At 27.6% G+C, this 17,611-nt stretch overlaps 1 protein-coding gene across 1 annotated transcript; it reads right to left on the bottom strand.

Annotated features, from left to right (window-relative positions):
• Positions 1-1,708: 1,708 nt before the first annotated feature.
• LOC108552931 (uncharacterized) lies at positions 1,709-17,358 on the bottom strand. Its single transcript, XM_017907626.1, has 10 exons — positions 16,941-17,358; positions 14,699-14,969; positions 11,256-11,419; positions 8,105-8,255; positions 6,407-6,583; positions 5,565-5,660; positions 5,283-5,469; positions 4,327-4,649; positions 2,559-2,750; positions 1,709-1,860 (listed from the first exon to the last, which is right to left on the bottom strand). Exons 1-10 carry the CDS (start codon positions 17,019-17,021, stop codon positions 1,709-1,711), a joined length of 1,794 nt encoding a protein of 597 aa, XP_017763115.1. The 5' UTR covers positions 17,022-17,358.
• Positions 17,359-17,611: the final 253 nt, after the last annotated feature.

Consider the following 17,611-nt stretch of genomic DNA (forward strand, 5'->3'; position numbering starts at 1 on the left):
TCGTCTTCTCCAAACAAAACTTTGGATCCTTTGTCTAATTCCTTTAACGGCCTGTGAGAACTCTTACCGGAAGATTCTGAGAAAAAATGATCCATTGTTGTCGCGAAATATCATGATTGTTAACAGGCCTGAGCTGCCGCAACGAAACACTTCACGTCATTAAGTCTGTTCCTGTGGCGAACGACATTGAACAAGCACACGGCCTTAATTAAACCTGAGATGATATAGCAGTTGCTGTTCCATATAGAAAGTGCCGCAGAAATTTTTATTTCATAAACGCTAGACGTATAAAAAACTGAGTACGCTGAATTAGGTCTTCCTCGAAATGAAACGGCGTCGTAGAAAAAGTATAATCTTAACGGCGCATACTATACTTATAATAATTTTTATATTTATTCATGAAACATTTTTCAAAATTGCAATTGGGTTGTTCGGAGTGGAAGAATTCGTAGTGGAATTTCAGGAAAATTCGCGATACGAAATTTTAAAAAATTCATTTTGTATTTTTATGAATTATTATGCATGGAACAATACCAAAATTATCAGTTTTTTAAATAACATATCATTCTTTTCAGTAATGTTGTTGTTTTGAAAATTTTTAATTTTTTTCACGTTATGTGGCATTTTCGAAAATTTTTTATTTTTCTCGATAACTTGACCGTTTCGAAAATTTTCTATTCCTTTTAATGACGTAATTCTTTCAAAAACTTCTATTTTTATTTTCAATGACAAATTCTTTTAAGTATACTAATTTGTATAAGTATCTGGAATATTCAATTTTTGATCGTTAAAATGTTTTATGAAGAGTTCGTGAATCAAATGAAACGTAAATGAAATATTTGAACCGAGATCCAATTCTTCTTGTCAGTTCTTTATTGATTTATGAGGTAAGAAATTGTTTTCTTGAAAAATATTATTTTTATTAACTATTTTTCAGTATATCTTCTTAATTTCTGCATTTAACGTCCAATTAGGAACGTTTGCTCAAAAGCATTATACCACCTCGTTATTTGTAAGAAATAAATTATTCTGTTTTCTAATTTAGCACTTTATAATTTGGCAGGAGTTCATAGGCAATAATCTTATTTTCTAATTTAGTATTTCAGTATTTGACGGAAGTTTATAATAAATGATTCTATTTCCTAATTTGTCATCCTAATTCATTATTTGATAGAAGTTCGTAGAAGTAATTTTGCTTCTCAATTTATCACTCAATAATTTCGCAGAAATTTCATAACAAATAATTCTGTTCCTTAATTTAGCATTGAAGAATTTGGCAAAATTTTCACAGTGAATGATTCTTTTTTCCAATTTAACATTACAATACTTGGTAGAAGTTTATAATAAATAATTCTGTTCCTTAACTTTCATAATTTGGCAATAATTCATAATAAATAATCTTACTCTATCCTTATTAAGTAAACAAGAAAATTTAATATCGATTACCAAAAATGTTACGAATTTTCTCAACAACCCAATAGCAGAAGAAAGTCATTTCCATAAAAAGGGACAAACATAATCAGAGCTCTCTCCTATCTTCCTTTCCACTCAATATTTTTTATCTTCAAATTTGGGATATCTGTTTTCGTTACATATTAAATGAAACTTTTTTTACGATACCTAATTGCCTATAATGATCATTGCTGTACTATAAACACAGATTGATTCTTTAAATATTGTTCAGCTAGAAAGTATGTAGCATACACAATCAAGAAACTTCTTGTTGCTCACTTTGTTTTCGTAGGTTTTTTCTTCGAAGAATTAGAATTTCTATTATCCACATTGTTACTGTGAGTGCCGTAACAAAATTGATCACTATTATGCAAGGCCTGTAACTTCCAAAACTATCACGCATTACACCTGCAACGATAATAAAAATGAAAATGTGAGGTATAATTGACTTAATAAATAGCATGCAAAAATTATTAATTAAATTATTGGACATTATTATGAAATATGTTATATATTTCTTATTTTTGGTATAATATAATTTGTTTAGAAGTTTTTTGTTTTGGTGATATAAGAGAGAGTAGACTTAAAGACACAAAATGTTGAAGAAATTATTAAAAATTTTACTATCTATTTTTGATCGTGATTTTATGCAAACTTTGCCGAAACTGTGGTAAAAAACTTAACTTGTAAAAATGATTGAAAATAATGGAAAATATCCTATATTTCTATTATGTTTGCATTATTGTTTTTCTATACAAACGAATGATGGCCACAAGTATTGTTTAGCTTCCTTTGTAGTATAATATATCCTTTGAATTCCCTAATTATTATTTTTCTAATAAAATATTTACTTCCAATACTACGTTTATACCATTTTTTGTGTAAATACGATATGATTTTAATTATATTACTATAAATAGTAAATAATAAATTGCACATAGTGTGATTTTTATTATAATTAATATTGATATATTCTGAATAAAGAAACGTCATTCTTTTACTTCTTCTATGTTTTAATACATAAATAAATCTTCTAAACATTACTTAAATGTTAGTAAAGATTGGATCTTTAATAAAAACCATTGATTTATTTTTATTGTACGTACCGAGCATGGGTCCAGCACTTAAAAGTATGACGCCATTTACAATCATTTGAATGCCAGACGCGTTAGGTAATTTGTGAATTGGCACGTAACATGGTATTACCAATGTCATGTATATCGAACGTACCCCTTTGGCCGCTCCTAACCCAATGGCCACGGCTATTACTGATGCAAATCCATCCACTAACAATAACGCTGAATCGCAATGAAATAAGTTTACGTTATGGGATGAAAAAAAGATATTCAGTAATATTCAACAATTATAAATGTAGTATCGGAATGAGCGGAATATGTAGGAGCGGAAAATCACGCAAAATTGTACATAAACTCCAAACAAGATACGAATTAACCGAAACAAACTAAAGTTCACCGATAGTGAACCGATATTTTCCAAAATATACCCCTTTCCTATCATATAGAACCACATTGGAATGACTATGGCCTTGAAAGAGGGTCGAGTCGGGAGTGTTTGAGGATCGAATGGATCTGTATGACAGAGCCGAGTGCAATAGAAGATTGGAAGTTAGTTTATGAAAGCAGCATGTGTTTGAAGTACCTAGTCCACCGAACTTGCGGGGAAAGAGGCATGATTGGGAAGGAAAGCCTGAGTGTGAAAAAACGACAGAATGAATGGTATAATAATGCAAGGACGCAGGCGAGTTATTGTGTCAGACAGTGTGTAAGAAGTCTATGTCAGTCCATCAGTCACTCTAAGAATGTCCAAAGTCTAAGAGTTTTCAGTCAAAGACAGTGTGTCAAAGTCTAAAGTCAGTTTATAAGAGTCAGTTTAACCCTTTCGTTACTACGGGTGGCTATAGTCACCAGCCACGAGACGCCATCTACACACGATGAGTGATTATAGCCATCGGCCGCAAAAATTGAGTAAAAAACTGAGACAAGTGCTACCGTTCCTCTCAGCTCTCTTCGCAAAAAATTGCAAGCTCTTTTGCGATGGTCAGTTCTTCCTTTTCTTTTTCTCTTCAAAAGATTTGCGTCAAAAGACCGAATGCTAAAAACTGCATGATCGTAATGTTACCATCTTTGACACCGCGCTGCCTCCTACAGAAGAGACTTCACGGAGACGCTCGTCGTAGCAAAAGGGTTAAGTAAGATCAGAGGAGCGTGTTGGAACCCGGATTTCTATATACAATACGGGTTCTAGCAACAAGGCTACGTCGGAAACATACAAGTCGGTGGAGAGGGAAAAAACTGGCCTTTCGCAAATTTTGTAGATGCTTATATAATGTTAGTTTTTGGTGGGGTGAAGATGATCATTGGCCCTTAGTGAAAGTATGAATGTGTCAGTTGTTTTTGGATTTTGAAATTGGTCTGCGTTTATTAGCTAGACCCTTCTAGTGACTAAGAGCCAAAGGATCGTTAGTCATCCAATAAGCGTGCCCATAGCGAATCTCTCTTGTTTCATATCCAGCTGCCGTCAATACTATCACAATACTATCTTAACCCTTTGCGCTCGACAATTTTTTAGCTGAAGAGGGGTACGAGTTGAAAAATTTTCTTCCATAAGGCTTACGATATTTTTTGAGCGGCAAATAAGAAATCGTATAATAATTAACACGTAGAATTATTCAATTTCGATACCTCGCACACTGCTACATTATTTTAAATTTTATATATTAATTAATATCGAGCTTCGAGATTTTATCAAATGGTGACCTAGAGGCACCTCTCGAGTGCAAAGGGTTAAGTCAATCCACCTAAAATCCGATCCTACATATTTTATATGTAATAAGCTATATGATGCGATACTTACATGATCGACTGAGAATCAATAGACATAGACTTATCAGATACATTATCTTCGGTGGTTGATGAAGCCATTCTGCGATAAAAGGGGCAAGAATCCTGAAAACCAGATCTACACTGGCAATGACACTCATTATAGTGGCAGTTTCCTTGGTTGTTATGTTCATATCCACCAGGAAGAAGGGCGTTAATTGAGAGAAGTTTATTTCAGCAAATATAGCAATGGACATTCCCAACATCAGATTCACATAAATTGGATCTCGCAATAAGTCAAAATCGAAATATTCCGATATCGTCGTGAATATTTTCCATTTACTCGACTCCTCAGGCCTATAATAAATTAAGTTTCATGTTAACAATTTTAAACATAAATGTTTATTCTTTATGTTAAATTGTTTACAGTCATTGAATTACTTATATATTATTTGGTTAATTAAGAATGCTACTTAGTTGATTAAAAATTAACTTAAATACGGTGATTTATACGTGAGATTAGTTAAAGCAAATATTCTCTTAAAAAATTCCCTAAAATTATTAAAAGGAATAAGATAAATATAAGATTAATTTAATATTAAAGAAATAATTCAATATAAGCTAACATGAGAAATAGTATTAAATCAAAAATATCTAGGTAGTATTTATTTAAAATTGTAGTTTATGTTAACTTTTGTGTTAATTTTGTATAAATTTATATTTCTCTCATTTAAAATGTATATTTTTACATTTTAACGATATATTTGTATTCTATATGTATATGTGTTTCAAGATACTCTACATGTGTTTCCTTTTTACAGAGATCGAGTTTTATTATTATAATAAAAATTATATACAGTTTTTGAAAAATAAAAATTGTACATAACGAAATAGGACAAAAATGAAGAGTAAAAAAATTATGAATGACTTTCTGCTTTCAAATTTCAGATCTCATTGAAAAAATTTTATATTAGGTTTACATGTACATACTTTTCGTTGATGTCGACTTTTGCATTTGACATTTTAATTGCACTATTTTCTGCTAATAATTTGTCATTCTCTATTGTGTTATTATAATTATTCATGTTAATTGTACTTATACTAATACATTTTTTCATCGGTGCTTCTTCGAATATTTCAATACTACTCCCAAGATTGACTGTATCGACACTTTTAACTAAAAAAAGAATAGATTTATATATACGTTTTCATTTATTTACGTTCTCGAAATTATATTAACATTTGTAAGTTTGAAAAAGTTTATATATTTACATCGACGATTACGATTTGAAAATCTTGAACGTTCCTTTTGCATTTGATCATTTTCTATCATTGTATAGACATCGAGATCCTTTTCTCCTATGGAAGCTGCATTAACACATTTTTTAATTAACGCCAATGAAATAAGGAACAACGATATAAATAAATAATAATTAATATTGAAATTTTAATCAATAATTTTATACCTTTACAAAAATTAATTCTCATATTTATATAAATTACTAATTAATATATATATAATTACTTTATATCTTTTATTTTGTATTATATCTATAATTCTAAAGAAAATTTAAGAAAACTTTGTATATAAATTAATTAGGTGGCAAAAAATATGATTTGCGTATTTCTAAAATAAAGAAAAGAGAAAAAATGGATAAAAATGAATCTTACATCTTCAAATAAATTATGTAATTTAATCGAATGCTAATAAGAAACATCGATATTCCGAACTTTATATTTATATATAGATATTTTATATTATATTATATTTTATTTTTTATATGTTTTATATATTAGGTATATCATTGTTTATTAATTACATACAAAAATAAAAAATAATTTTTCCGTGAAAATTAATTATATTATTCGTTTATGAAGTAACATATTCAAAAATCACTATTATTATTATATTCGAAACATAAAATTATTAAAAATACGTAGCTCTTCATAAATGGATATGTATATCATTTTATAGTAAATAAAAAATTATTATTTTATGGTAAAAAATGGCTTTTAATTTTTATTTATGTTACTTCTATATATTTAAATTGAATACTTGACACCTAAAATAACAAATTGTGATACTTGAAGAAATGTGTTATACATCCTTTTACCATTTAATGTTTCTGATAGTTGTCGAGCATAGGGTATATCAATTCCATATATACTTCCAATTTCTGCATCGTGATCGATACTTGAAATAGTTACTTTCCTTTTTCGTTGCATGTTTGTTAAGTCAAGCATTGAATTCTTACAACTGTTACCTTCTTGCAAAGAATTTTCTTTCAAATCTAAAATAAACAATATTTCAATTATTTTCATGAACCATTCGAATTGAAGTTCATAATGTAATAGTTATATTGGTATGATCTTTTATTTGATATTTAATAATTGTTAATAATTATTATATTTTTTAAAAATAAATTACATGTACAGGGTGTTTAAGAATTGTAATTCAATTGAGACAAGAATGAAGACATTAATGAAAAGAATATCTTTTTCAATAAATAATAGATAAATTTATTATCTGACTAATAAATATTCGTACTGAATACTACGATATTTATTTACAATAAGGGGATAAAAAGGAAAGAACGAATGTATACAGGAAGAAGAATGCATGTATGGAGGAATGAGGAGTGAGAGAGAGTGAACACGGAATGACTATACAGATAGAGAAATAAGAATAGGCTAGATGAAAGGATAATAAATAAATAAATAGTATAAATACATGAAAATCAATGGCAATAAAGAAAAACCAAAGAAATGTAAGATATAAATAAAATAGTTATATTATACCATGCTAGATTAAATCATATTACGTTATGTTATATTATATTATATTATACTGTATAAAATATGTAGGTGTATAGAGGTACGGGTGGGTATGTATGGGTATGTATGTATATATGAACGTTTGTATACACAGGGCACGTGTGTATGTGTGAATATATATAGGTCTTCTATGAACGAGATGATGAAGATAGACTTAATGTAAAACCGAGTCCATTTCCTGGCAGTATAAGCTGAAATAAATAAATCTATCTATCTACTACGATATTTCTGTATACATTATATGTATATATGTATATTTTTTTAAACTATTTTTTTTTATGCTAAACTATATTTTGTTTATTTAATACACGTGACTTTTTATATAAAAGGTGATAGATTAACCAATTTTTGAATTTCATATCGCAGAAATATTTGAATATATAAAAATAAGTGCAACGTTTAAAGAAATTAAATATACACGTAGAAGAAAATAATACTTTTCAATACTTTGTTAGATATTTCTATTCATTAATATTTTATTCATCAATTTTCATTATTAATCGTTTGCACCCGAAGACTTTTTCCAAGCTTTCTTGCCATAAACATTATGAAGGTATTATAAACGTATTATAAACGAATGACATTTCTGACATGATATAAAAAGGAAATCGTGTGCACATTAACGTATAAAACGATTTTATTCCAGTATTCTGTGCATCGTTGCATTATCTTAGATACTGCAACTTAAATATAGATCATAAATCTTTAGAATCTTTCTGAGTGATACTTCTAGAGTACAAAGGATCAATTCACCTAACTCTTAAATAAAATAATCGTATAAATGATAAATTAGAAGGGAAATACTAGTTATTTTTAAAAGAAGATATTAATTATTTCGTATAAAATAATTAATGATATTAAAAATAGATTATTATATTACTATTCTGTTATTATAGAATAGAATAGAAAAATAAAAAAAATATGTATATAATTAAATAGGCATGTCTGGGTTTGTTAGATGTTGAAATAATTTTTACCTGGGACTTTATTCTCTTTTTCATCCTTCAGTAATTCCTCATTCTCAGTTTTCGATTTAGTTGCGTCTTTCGTGTGCCATTTGAGCGGATGAAGAAGTGTACTAGCTACTAAGGAATGCAAAATGAAGGCTCCATATAATAGTATCGTGCCCTATAACATACAATTAAGAAATAGCATTTTTGAAAGGTAACGTAAGAACGTTCAGTTCTTACTGAAATAATTAAGAATAAATTAAACTTGTAAAATTAATTAAATTTTTTCCAATAAAAATGCTCTCCAATATGAAATTAAGAATTACAAATTAAAATTGATTTCTTACATTCAATATACACCAAATAAAAATAAAAGAAATTTCGAATTTTATTTACAAAAAAATTGAAATTTCTCATTTTTATGAACCGAAAATTGTTACAATTTCAGAAAGTTCGTTCGGTTTGAGAAATTTCGTATTGTTCAAAACAATTGTCTTTTCATATCGAATGTAATTTATATTAAAAGTAATACTTCTACTATAAATAATTGAAAAAGAAATCAATTTGTAGAGAACGAAAATAAAGGTGGGGATGGAGGACAAGTATTTGATTACCATTGTGTTTATTTGCCTTATCTCATTGAAGTATAGTCACTACTGTTTTGGTCTTATTAATTCAATGCCAAGGGAACAAGATTAAAAGATATCAGCAATGACAAAAATTCTATAGTATATTTATAGTATATCTATAAACGATCAATTGTAAAATCTTTTTAACTTATTTTTATTAGGATACCGACAACATATCAGTGAATGACTTGAGCCTCAAAAGACCCGAGGCATTAATTTTTGATATATTAATACTAATAAAATATAGTAAATCAGTTATGCACATATAACGCATATGTTAATTAATTGTGCATATATTAAAATTAATAAAAATGCTTCGATTATGTACGGTATACGTGTATATTTTATTTCTGTAAAAGAATGGAATATATAATTAGGACAAAATTCATATCTGTTAAAAATATTATGATAAAGTTCAATATGAAAATACTAGAATAAGATTCTTTTCAATTGTATATGCAGAATTTTCGACTAAATGGTACTGTATATGTTTATTGTGACATGAACCCGTTATTTTATGGGGTCTCACAATACACCAGGATCACCTGTATTGCTTGTAAATTCGCTGCTATAAGGGATTGTTATGAATTTTTTAATAAAATTAATTTATTAATTTTCTAATAAAACCAAATGATGTCTTTTAAATTATTCTCATACTATCAATAATATTGATATTATTTTTATTCGTTTTTTGCGATTTATTAGTTTTATAATAAAACCAAATGATGTCATTTAAATTATTCTTATATTATGAATAATATTTATATTATTTTTATTTGATTTTGTGCAATTTATGTATAATATAATATTTAATTCAAGATTAACTATATATTACACTAATATGAAGTATAAAAAATTTAACGTCCTTGGATATATTTTTATTATTCAGATCTGATCTATCTTTTAAAAATATCTTCATAGAGATATAATATAACGAAAAATAGAAAATTTTTGTTAGTCTTTTATAGTGACAATTCATGAATAAATTGATATTCTATTACCAGCAATTAATTCATTAGACAGTCGGTGGTCAGTCTTCCAAGTCAGAACAAAAGAATATTAACCCAGTCACCTCATTTGTCGAATTATGCCTGTCATGTCATTATGAGGCAATGATAATGCAAAAAATGTGACGTTGTCTTATATTTACCAGACTGTTTTCAGCTCTATCACGTAAGTATGTTTCTATTTATATAATACACGTGATATTTTAAAAATGTATATACAGTTTTGATTTCTGACCAAATAAATAGTTTCGATTTTTGGAGTTATAGATTTAGATTTAATATGGTTTAGGACTATCTTTTACTATTATTTATTATTATTTAATATTATTTATTTAAATATTACATTTTATTTAAAATACAAACATGAAAATAATGCCACAGCTTGAAAAATATTCGTTATTCAAAATATTTTCGTAATCGTTATGCAATACTTAATCATACATAGTGCAAATAGTCGATAATTGCTATGAAAGCAAATTCTACGAAAAATACTTATTTCTAATGCCAAAACGAAAGACGGTATTATATTCATTACATTCCATACATACATATATATGAGCCGTTCACTGCACAAATCGATTAACTCCACTTTTTGAAAAATCTTAAAAATATAAGTGTCAAAACACTTGGTATAGTCGTAACTTTTTATATTTATAATAACTTTCCCTGATAATTAAGATTAACACCATTAAACGACAAAAATTTTTTGGCCACTGAATAATAAATAATTTATTTCAGAGGTCACTTTGATTAACTCCGTACTCTAATGTAAATCGTTGCAATAATGCAACTCAAATGCACTAGCAAGCCATGAATGATAACGGTGAATTTTTTAGTGCCGTCTTATCAGAATTTAAGTAAAATTTAGTAAAATTTAAATTTATTACCTTTTTCACTTGCCGAATCGATTAACTCTTCCAGTAACATAAAAATGGTAACATTACTAACGATTAACTTTTGGCTATTTTTCTTATAAATTTGATATACCGTTAGATGAAAGTTACATTTGTATTTATGCATTCTACAATATTTATTTCAATTTAAATTATAAAGGGAATTTTAAAAAGCAATATACATTATTTCATTGTATTTCCCCACTTTGTGTTTTATGGAGTTAATCAATTTGTGCCGTGAACGGCTCATATGTTAGTATACTAGTTTTTGAACATATCATATATTACCATTTTGATATATTAGTACTCTTGGGTATGTATTTCACAGCAAAACTAATGTAATATATACATATAATACAGCATTTACAAATAACTCAAAGAGACATGTAATTTTTAATAAAGGAGTTGGTAATAATAATTATTTATTTCGAATGTATATCATTCCAGTAATAAATACTATTGTAAAAGATAAACATATTTTTTTCCTAGTAACGTTATTTACTAATATCAATACTTACTGATATAATTGTTAGCAGTAGTAATATGTTTCTAATTCTATATATTAATATACTGATTTATATAAATTAAATATTGATATCAGTATATTAGTAGCTAATCTTACTGTAATATTAATATAATGTTGATATACCTGAGATCCATAATACGAAATCGAGAGGGTTGTAACTTGAGGTATAATTATGGGGCCCAGTCCAATAATTGTCATTGCCAAAGACATTGCGCGTCCCTTTTTTGTCGTAAAGTACGAGTTCAATGCGTATGAAAATGCAGACATCGACATACACGTACCCAATGCTAAATAAAAGAATATTCTTAAATGAAAGATGCAAATATTCTGTATTAAAAAAATATCATTTGGTTACTGTGTAAATTGTGACTACTAATTCCTTTTATTAGAAATATACGCTGATTATTTACAGTACAATGTAGTGTAGATAGAGAAAATAAGGTATTACGTATTCTCACAGTTTATCATCAATTTGGAATTTGAACTATAAAATTCCCTATCATCAATATCGATACAACATTGATACCCAAGATTTCAAATATTTCGATATTGGAAAATTTTATCTTGTTCCCTCGGGTCATCACTTGATTCAAGAAAGTAGAAAAATTGTCATAAACGATAAGGGCATATATATAAGAGAAATCAAGGTGAGTTGATACAGAATTTAGTTATATACAAATATTTTGTTGACGCTATGTATATACATAATTTATCTAAGACATGGTATAAAAACATGTTTATTTGATCTTTATCACGACAGTGTGCACGTGTGTAAATATGTGCGCTAGGAGAAGTTATTTAAGTTATTTAAGAAGCTATTTAGGTGAAAAGAAAATGTTTATGCTGATTCTTAAAATTATATGAGAACGCTGTGTGAAACTATACTCTGTATTAATTTGACGTCATTTTATGTTACTTGGAGATGAAATGACTTCGTTATGACTATTACTTACATACAATGCTTCATTGTATTATTTCAATTACTTATATATTTTATTTCATTTCTTGTTAACTATTTAAGCACGTTGATGTACACAATGAGTAAGACTGTGGTAATGAATGATGATAATAAGAAAAAGCAATATGTTGGTAAACCTTTCACTGAAATAATGAAATAAAGTAAAGAAAGAATTACTAATAAACCTAAAGGTGATGAAACAGATGTCAAGAAGTATCTTTACTTAACTTAAGTCTAATTTATCTCAAACAATTCTCAGAATTTAAGTATGATGACATATGGATTTCATGCATACTTTGCACAATATTGGTTTAAAATGATTCAAAATAATGTTGACTTAAACTATAGTAAAAATATTCCTAATTATACTTACATGAACCACATTCAGATTTACAAATTTAGCATAACAATAAAAGTAATTAATTCATTAACATTTAATATTCACTTCCATAAAAATTGTTTTTGAAAAACAGGTTGGATTACAATTATAACATTAATAGCACTAAATTAGTCTATCCTGATTAATAAAATGATTATTAGAAATCACGATATAAATTATTATGTAACAATAATATTTTATTGTCCAAAGTATATTGAAAAATATTTGAAATCAAGTACGTAACTGGAATAAAACTAAAAATTGTATCAACTTTCTTCGGTCTCTCCTAAATATAACTTTATATAAGTATAATAACGATTCAATTACTGATACGTGATCACTAGTTGACAAAATTTACACAATATAAAAACTGAAATTTGCTTTATATAAATAATAAATATACGAACAAAAATAATTCTAAAAATTAATATTGACTAAAGAGTAATTAATAAATTATTTGCAATTATACATATTCGCTGATTTATATTAAGTGTTATAAACGTGTAATACGTCTAAAAAAATATAAAAATAGGATAAAAGTATTGTAAGCGTACCATACTACTTTAGTTATCGGTTTAAAAAAGAATATAAACAGATAAAGTTTATCATAATGTTATGAAAAATAGAAAAAGATATTTTGAAAACTAAGACCGAGAGGCAATTATTGTTAAAATAGAAATTGTTTAGAGTTTTGCCCCCTATGACGTACTTCAAAATTATTCTAAGTTATTATTATCGGTCCAACATTTTACAATTTCTTCAAATTTTGTTTTTTACAAGAAAATAACAAAATTATTATTTTTTTTCGAGCTGTCCCGATCCATATTTTTTTATTAATGCTAGAATACAGTGTTTTTTGGAGAAAAATGATTATTCTCGGAAGGAAATAAATACATTTATAGCAAAGTCACTAAATTTTACCATAATTATTTATAAGCATAGTAATTTACAAATTGTTCAAAAAGAATGGTAACTTTTCCAATCATTGGCAAAGGTGCAACAATATTGTTCCATTTATCATAGTGTCCCATAAAACAATAGAAAATGACTGCTACTAGCGTTTATGGCTTTCAGTAAAATGGTTTGTAACACTTTATATTGCTCCAATAAGATGAAGACATTGCACTCACTTATGTACTCTTTTCATCGTCATAGACTGGATAATTTTTCTGTTAAGGGGGCAGACCAGTATGATATAACGTCTATCATAACCTTTCTTTAAAAATTCGTAGAAAATTATTGGAAGCCATGTAAATTTTTCACAGACTTTTCTTTTAACCTTAAACTACTTATAGAAAAGTTGAGACAAAAAATATCAGAACAGAAATGTCCGGGAAAAAATCTTGAATTAACCATCTGCAAAATGGAGCGGATCTTGATGGTGGACAGGATACAGCGCAGAGAAAAACTCTGCGAAGGATGAATAAATATGGAGAATGAAGGCAAACAATATGGCTACCGCACTAACCACAGTTGTGAAATTTAGAGCTACAAACAAGTTCAAAGAAAAATCACGAAATTGAAGATGATAGAAAAGGACAAATTGTTCCTAAGAAAATTTTGTCGAAAAATTTTTCGAATTTTTAGGTTCCCAGTCAGTGATTAGTGCCAGAGCCACGCATCATGGACACATGCTCAACAAAATTCACAGTGATTGGAACTTCGGTTCTTTTGTTATGCTGTCCACCATGGTCAGAAGCGATGTTCTGAGAAAATTGAGGTTAACCATTTAGTTGACAAAAATGTTTGCTCGAATCAGAGGCAATTCCGGGCGCACGCTAGCAGACAGAAGGCACTGTAATGACGCGAGTTTTTCGAATTTCGACTTCGGATTTCTTGCATTCTACGCAGAAAAAGACGGAGAATTTTTTCAAGCAATAAGACAAATCGAATTTTTCAAGGTTATGCACTGGTCTGCCCCCTTAACCCTTTCGCTACAGTGGGTGTCGACGCGGAGTCCCTGCAGTAGAATGCAGCGCTGTGTCAAAGATGGAAACATTACGCGTGCGCAGTTTTTAGCTTTCGGGGTTCAGTCTTTTGGGAAAGAAGAAAAAAGAAAAAGAAAGACCAATTATCGCAATAACGCTTGCAATTCTTTGCGAAGAGAGCTAAGAGGAACGGTAGCACTTGTTTTAATTTTTGGCTTGATTCTTGTGGCCGGTGACTATAGTCACCCATAGTGTGCGAAAGGGTTAAATGTCGTATACAATGTACGTGAATCTCACTTACAGGCGAATATACCATAGAAGATTATTAAACTGGTGAAAGTTTTGGCAAATGTTGTCATAATTACTCCACTACAGAAGAATAGACTGCCAATTATAGCCATTTTCCTGTATCCAAAAGTTCGTAACAACGGACCATTTATCAATCCAAGTATCATACCAAAAGCTAAATTCGTATTAATAATGATCGATGCATCCGTTGCAGAGAATCCAAAACGAGGAAAAGTATCTTTAAATATCAGACCAAAGCCTTGCATAACGGACACGGTGCATATCTAAGAACAATTTAACATCATTAATAATATGTTATTAATACACATTTAATATATTATTTAGTAAGCTATTTACTATACTACTTAACGTACTATTTTATAATAATTTAACAGAATTCAATACTATAAATATATTATTTTATCTTTTAATAAGCTATTTACTATACTGTGTGACATACTATTTAATAACAATTTAATATAATTTAACGCCATTAATATATTATTTAATATACCGTTTGATAATATTTTATTTAATAAGATATTTATTCCACTGTTTAAGTATAGTGCTATTAAAGTACAGTAAAGAGCTTATTATGACGTACCAGTTTAGAATATTATTATAAATAAGCTATTCACTACATTATTTAATTGTAGTACCATTGAAGTACTTATGGATATAACTTATTATTATGTAGCAGTTTATAATATTATTATAAACTATATTATTTTAGTTTGTAGTATTTAACATACTATAATATTCAATAATAATTCAATCTAATTAGGATTATTAATAATGCACTATAAATAAACCATTTTGTTTAGTATATTGTTTAATATACTATTAGTATAATAGTCGTTACGTTTGGCAAACAATTAGTAATAATTGCTAAATGACCAATACCATCATTATTGATATGTGTAAAAGTATAATAGGCTTATATTGTGTGACGAAGCTTCAATATAAGTAACGGAAAATTGTAGGACAGTTATCGCATTTTTAATAATTGGGTATTAAAATTGCTTATATCAAATTATCGTTTATATGATAAAACAATGATACGAAATCGTCCATAAGTGGTGAAAAAGTATATTAATCGAAAATGAATGTTACCATTGTTGACATTGAACCAGAGATAAATAAGCATTTTGACGGAAATCTGTCTAATTTTATTCGAAAAATCATCATTACAATAATTACTTAAAGAAATATGTTCTCGCTTCTCATTACAGTTTCATAATATGTCGCAAGTCATTAGCGACTTAATTTTGCTTCAATTTTCTACAATTATCTTTTATCGCGAAGTTAAGCAATTCTTACGCGATTGAAAGTGTTTTTTATGCAATCATTGGTTGATAAAATTTTTATAAACGAAATGAACAATGGTTGCGAAATCATCTAAAAAGGACGAAAAAGATATAGAACATTGAATTCGATTCTTAAATTTAAAGAATAATTGAACAATCATTTTTATTTGTACAATTAGAGTATGGAGAGAAATACTTAATATCATTTACTTTCATTAATTTCCATAATTAATTAACTATATTATCACTTACTATGTTAATAACATTATCAATTATCACGTTAATTGCATTACTAATTATTGTAATAAAATAATTGAGCAATAATTATTATTTGCACAATTCCAGTATATAAGAATTATTTAATATGAATTACTTTCATTAATTTTTATATTTAATTAACTATAGTACCACTTGATATGTTAATAACATTATCAATTATCACGTTAATTATTTAATATGAATTACTTTCATTAATTTCCATAATTAATTAACTATATTATCACTTGATATGTTAATAACATTATCAATTATCACGTTAATTATTTAATATGCATTACTTTCATTAATTTCTATAATTAATTAACTATACTATCACTTGCTATGTTAATAAGATTATCAATTATCATGTTAATTGCATTACTAATTATTATAATAAAATAATTGAACAACAATTTTTATTTGCACAATTCGGGTATATAAGAATTATTTAATATGAATTACTTTCATTAATTTCTATAATTAATTAACTATATTATCATTTATTATGTTAATAACATTATCAATTATCACGTTAATTGAATTGCGAATTATTATATTATCTATATCGTCAATTATTGTATTAAATATATCGCTAATTACTACATTAATCGCATTAAGATTAATTAATAATTGTTACATCGGCTATATTATTAATTATTATTATGCAGTGTATTAATAAGTTAAACATACCCCATTTAACGAATATGCCAATACAATCACCCAGCCAAATTTTCCATTTGGTGGTACCTTAGTAGATTCTTGCGTATTCATTTTCTATTTTCTTTGCCTTCTTTAATGTAAAATGTATTATACCATAGCAAAATATTCTTCTGATAATATCTTCGCTCTTGCACTAGCTTTATTTTCCAACGTCACCAATCAAGAATGCAGAAAGTTTCAAATAATTTTTCCCTTCGCAGCTATGTTTGCATATTTTTAATTCTATCACCTAGCATTAAGTTCAATACTCTTATGGTATTTACTTTCAAATGAAATTAATTCCTAATAACATCGATCGAGGGATGTTAGAAATGTTGCACTATGAATTTGCTGTAAATTTGCTTAATTCTTCTATTAACACAGTGTCACTCGTTTTAACATAGGATACACGTGTTATAAATCACAGACGTCACTCTCACTCTTCAAAATGTTATACTAAATAGAGTATTGTTCGTGAGCGAAATTAACATAAATTTATAATACAATAAATTAGTTAAACGGTGGTAACTGATAACACTGATGTCATACAGCACAAATGTAACAGGTACCAGAACAGGCGTTTATATAAAACGAATTCCCAATGTACCGTGTACGTGATAAAGCCATGTACTATTGATTAATCTAATCAGTACCGTATCTTT

This window comes from Eufriesea mexicana, unplaced genomic scaffold, assembly GCF_001483705.2.
Source record: "Eufriesea mexicana isolate 0111107269 unplaced genomic scaffold, ASM148370v2 scaffold8635, whole genome shotgun sequence".
NCBI classification, from domain to species: Eukaryota; Metazoa; Arthropoda; class Insecta; order Hymenoptera; family Apidae; genus Eufriesea; species Eufriesea mexicana.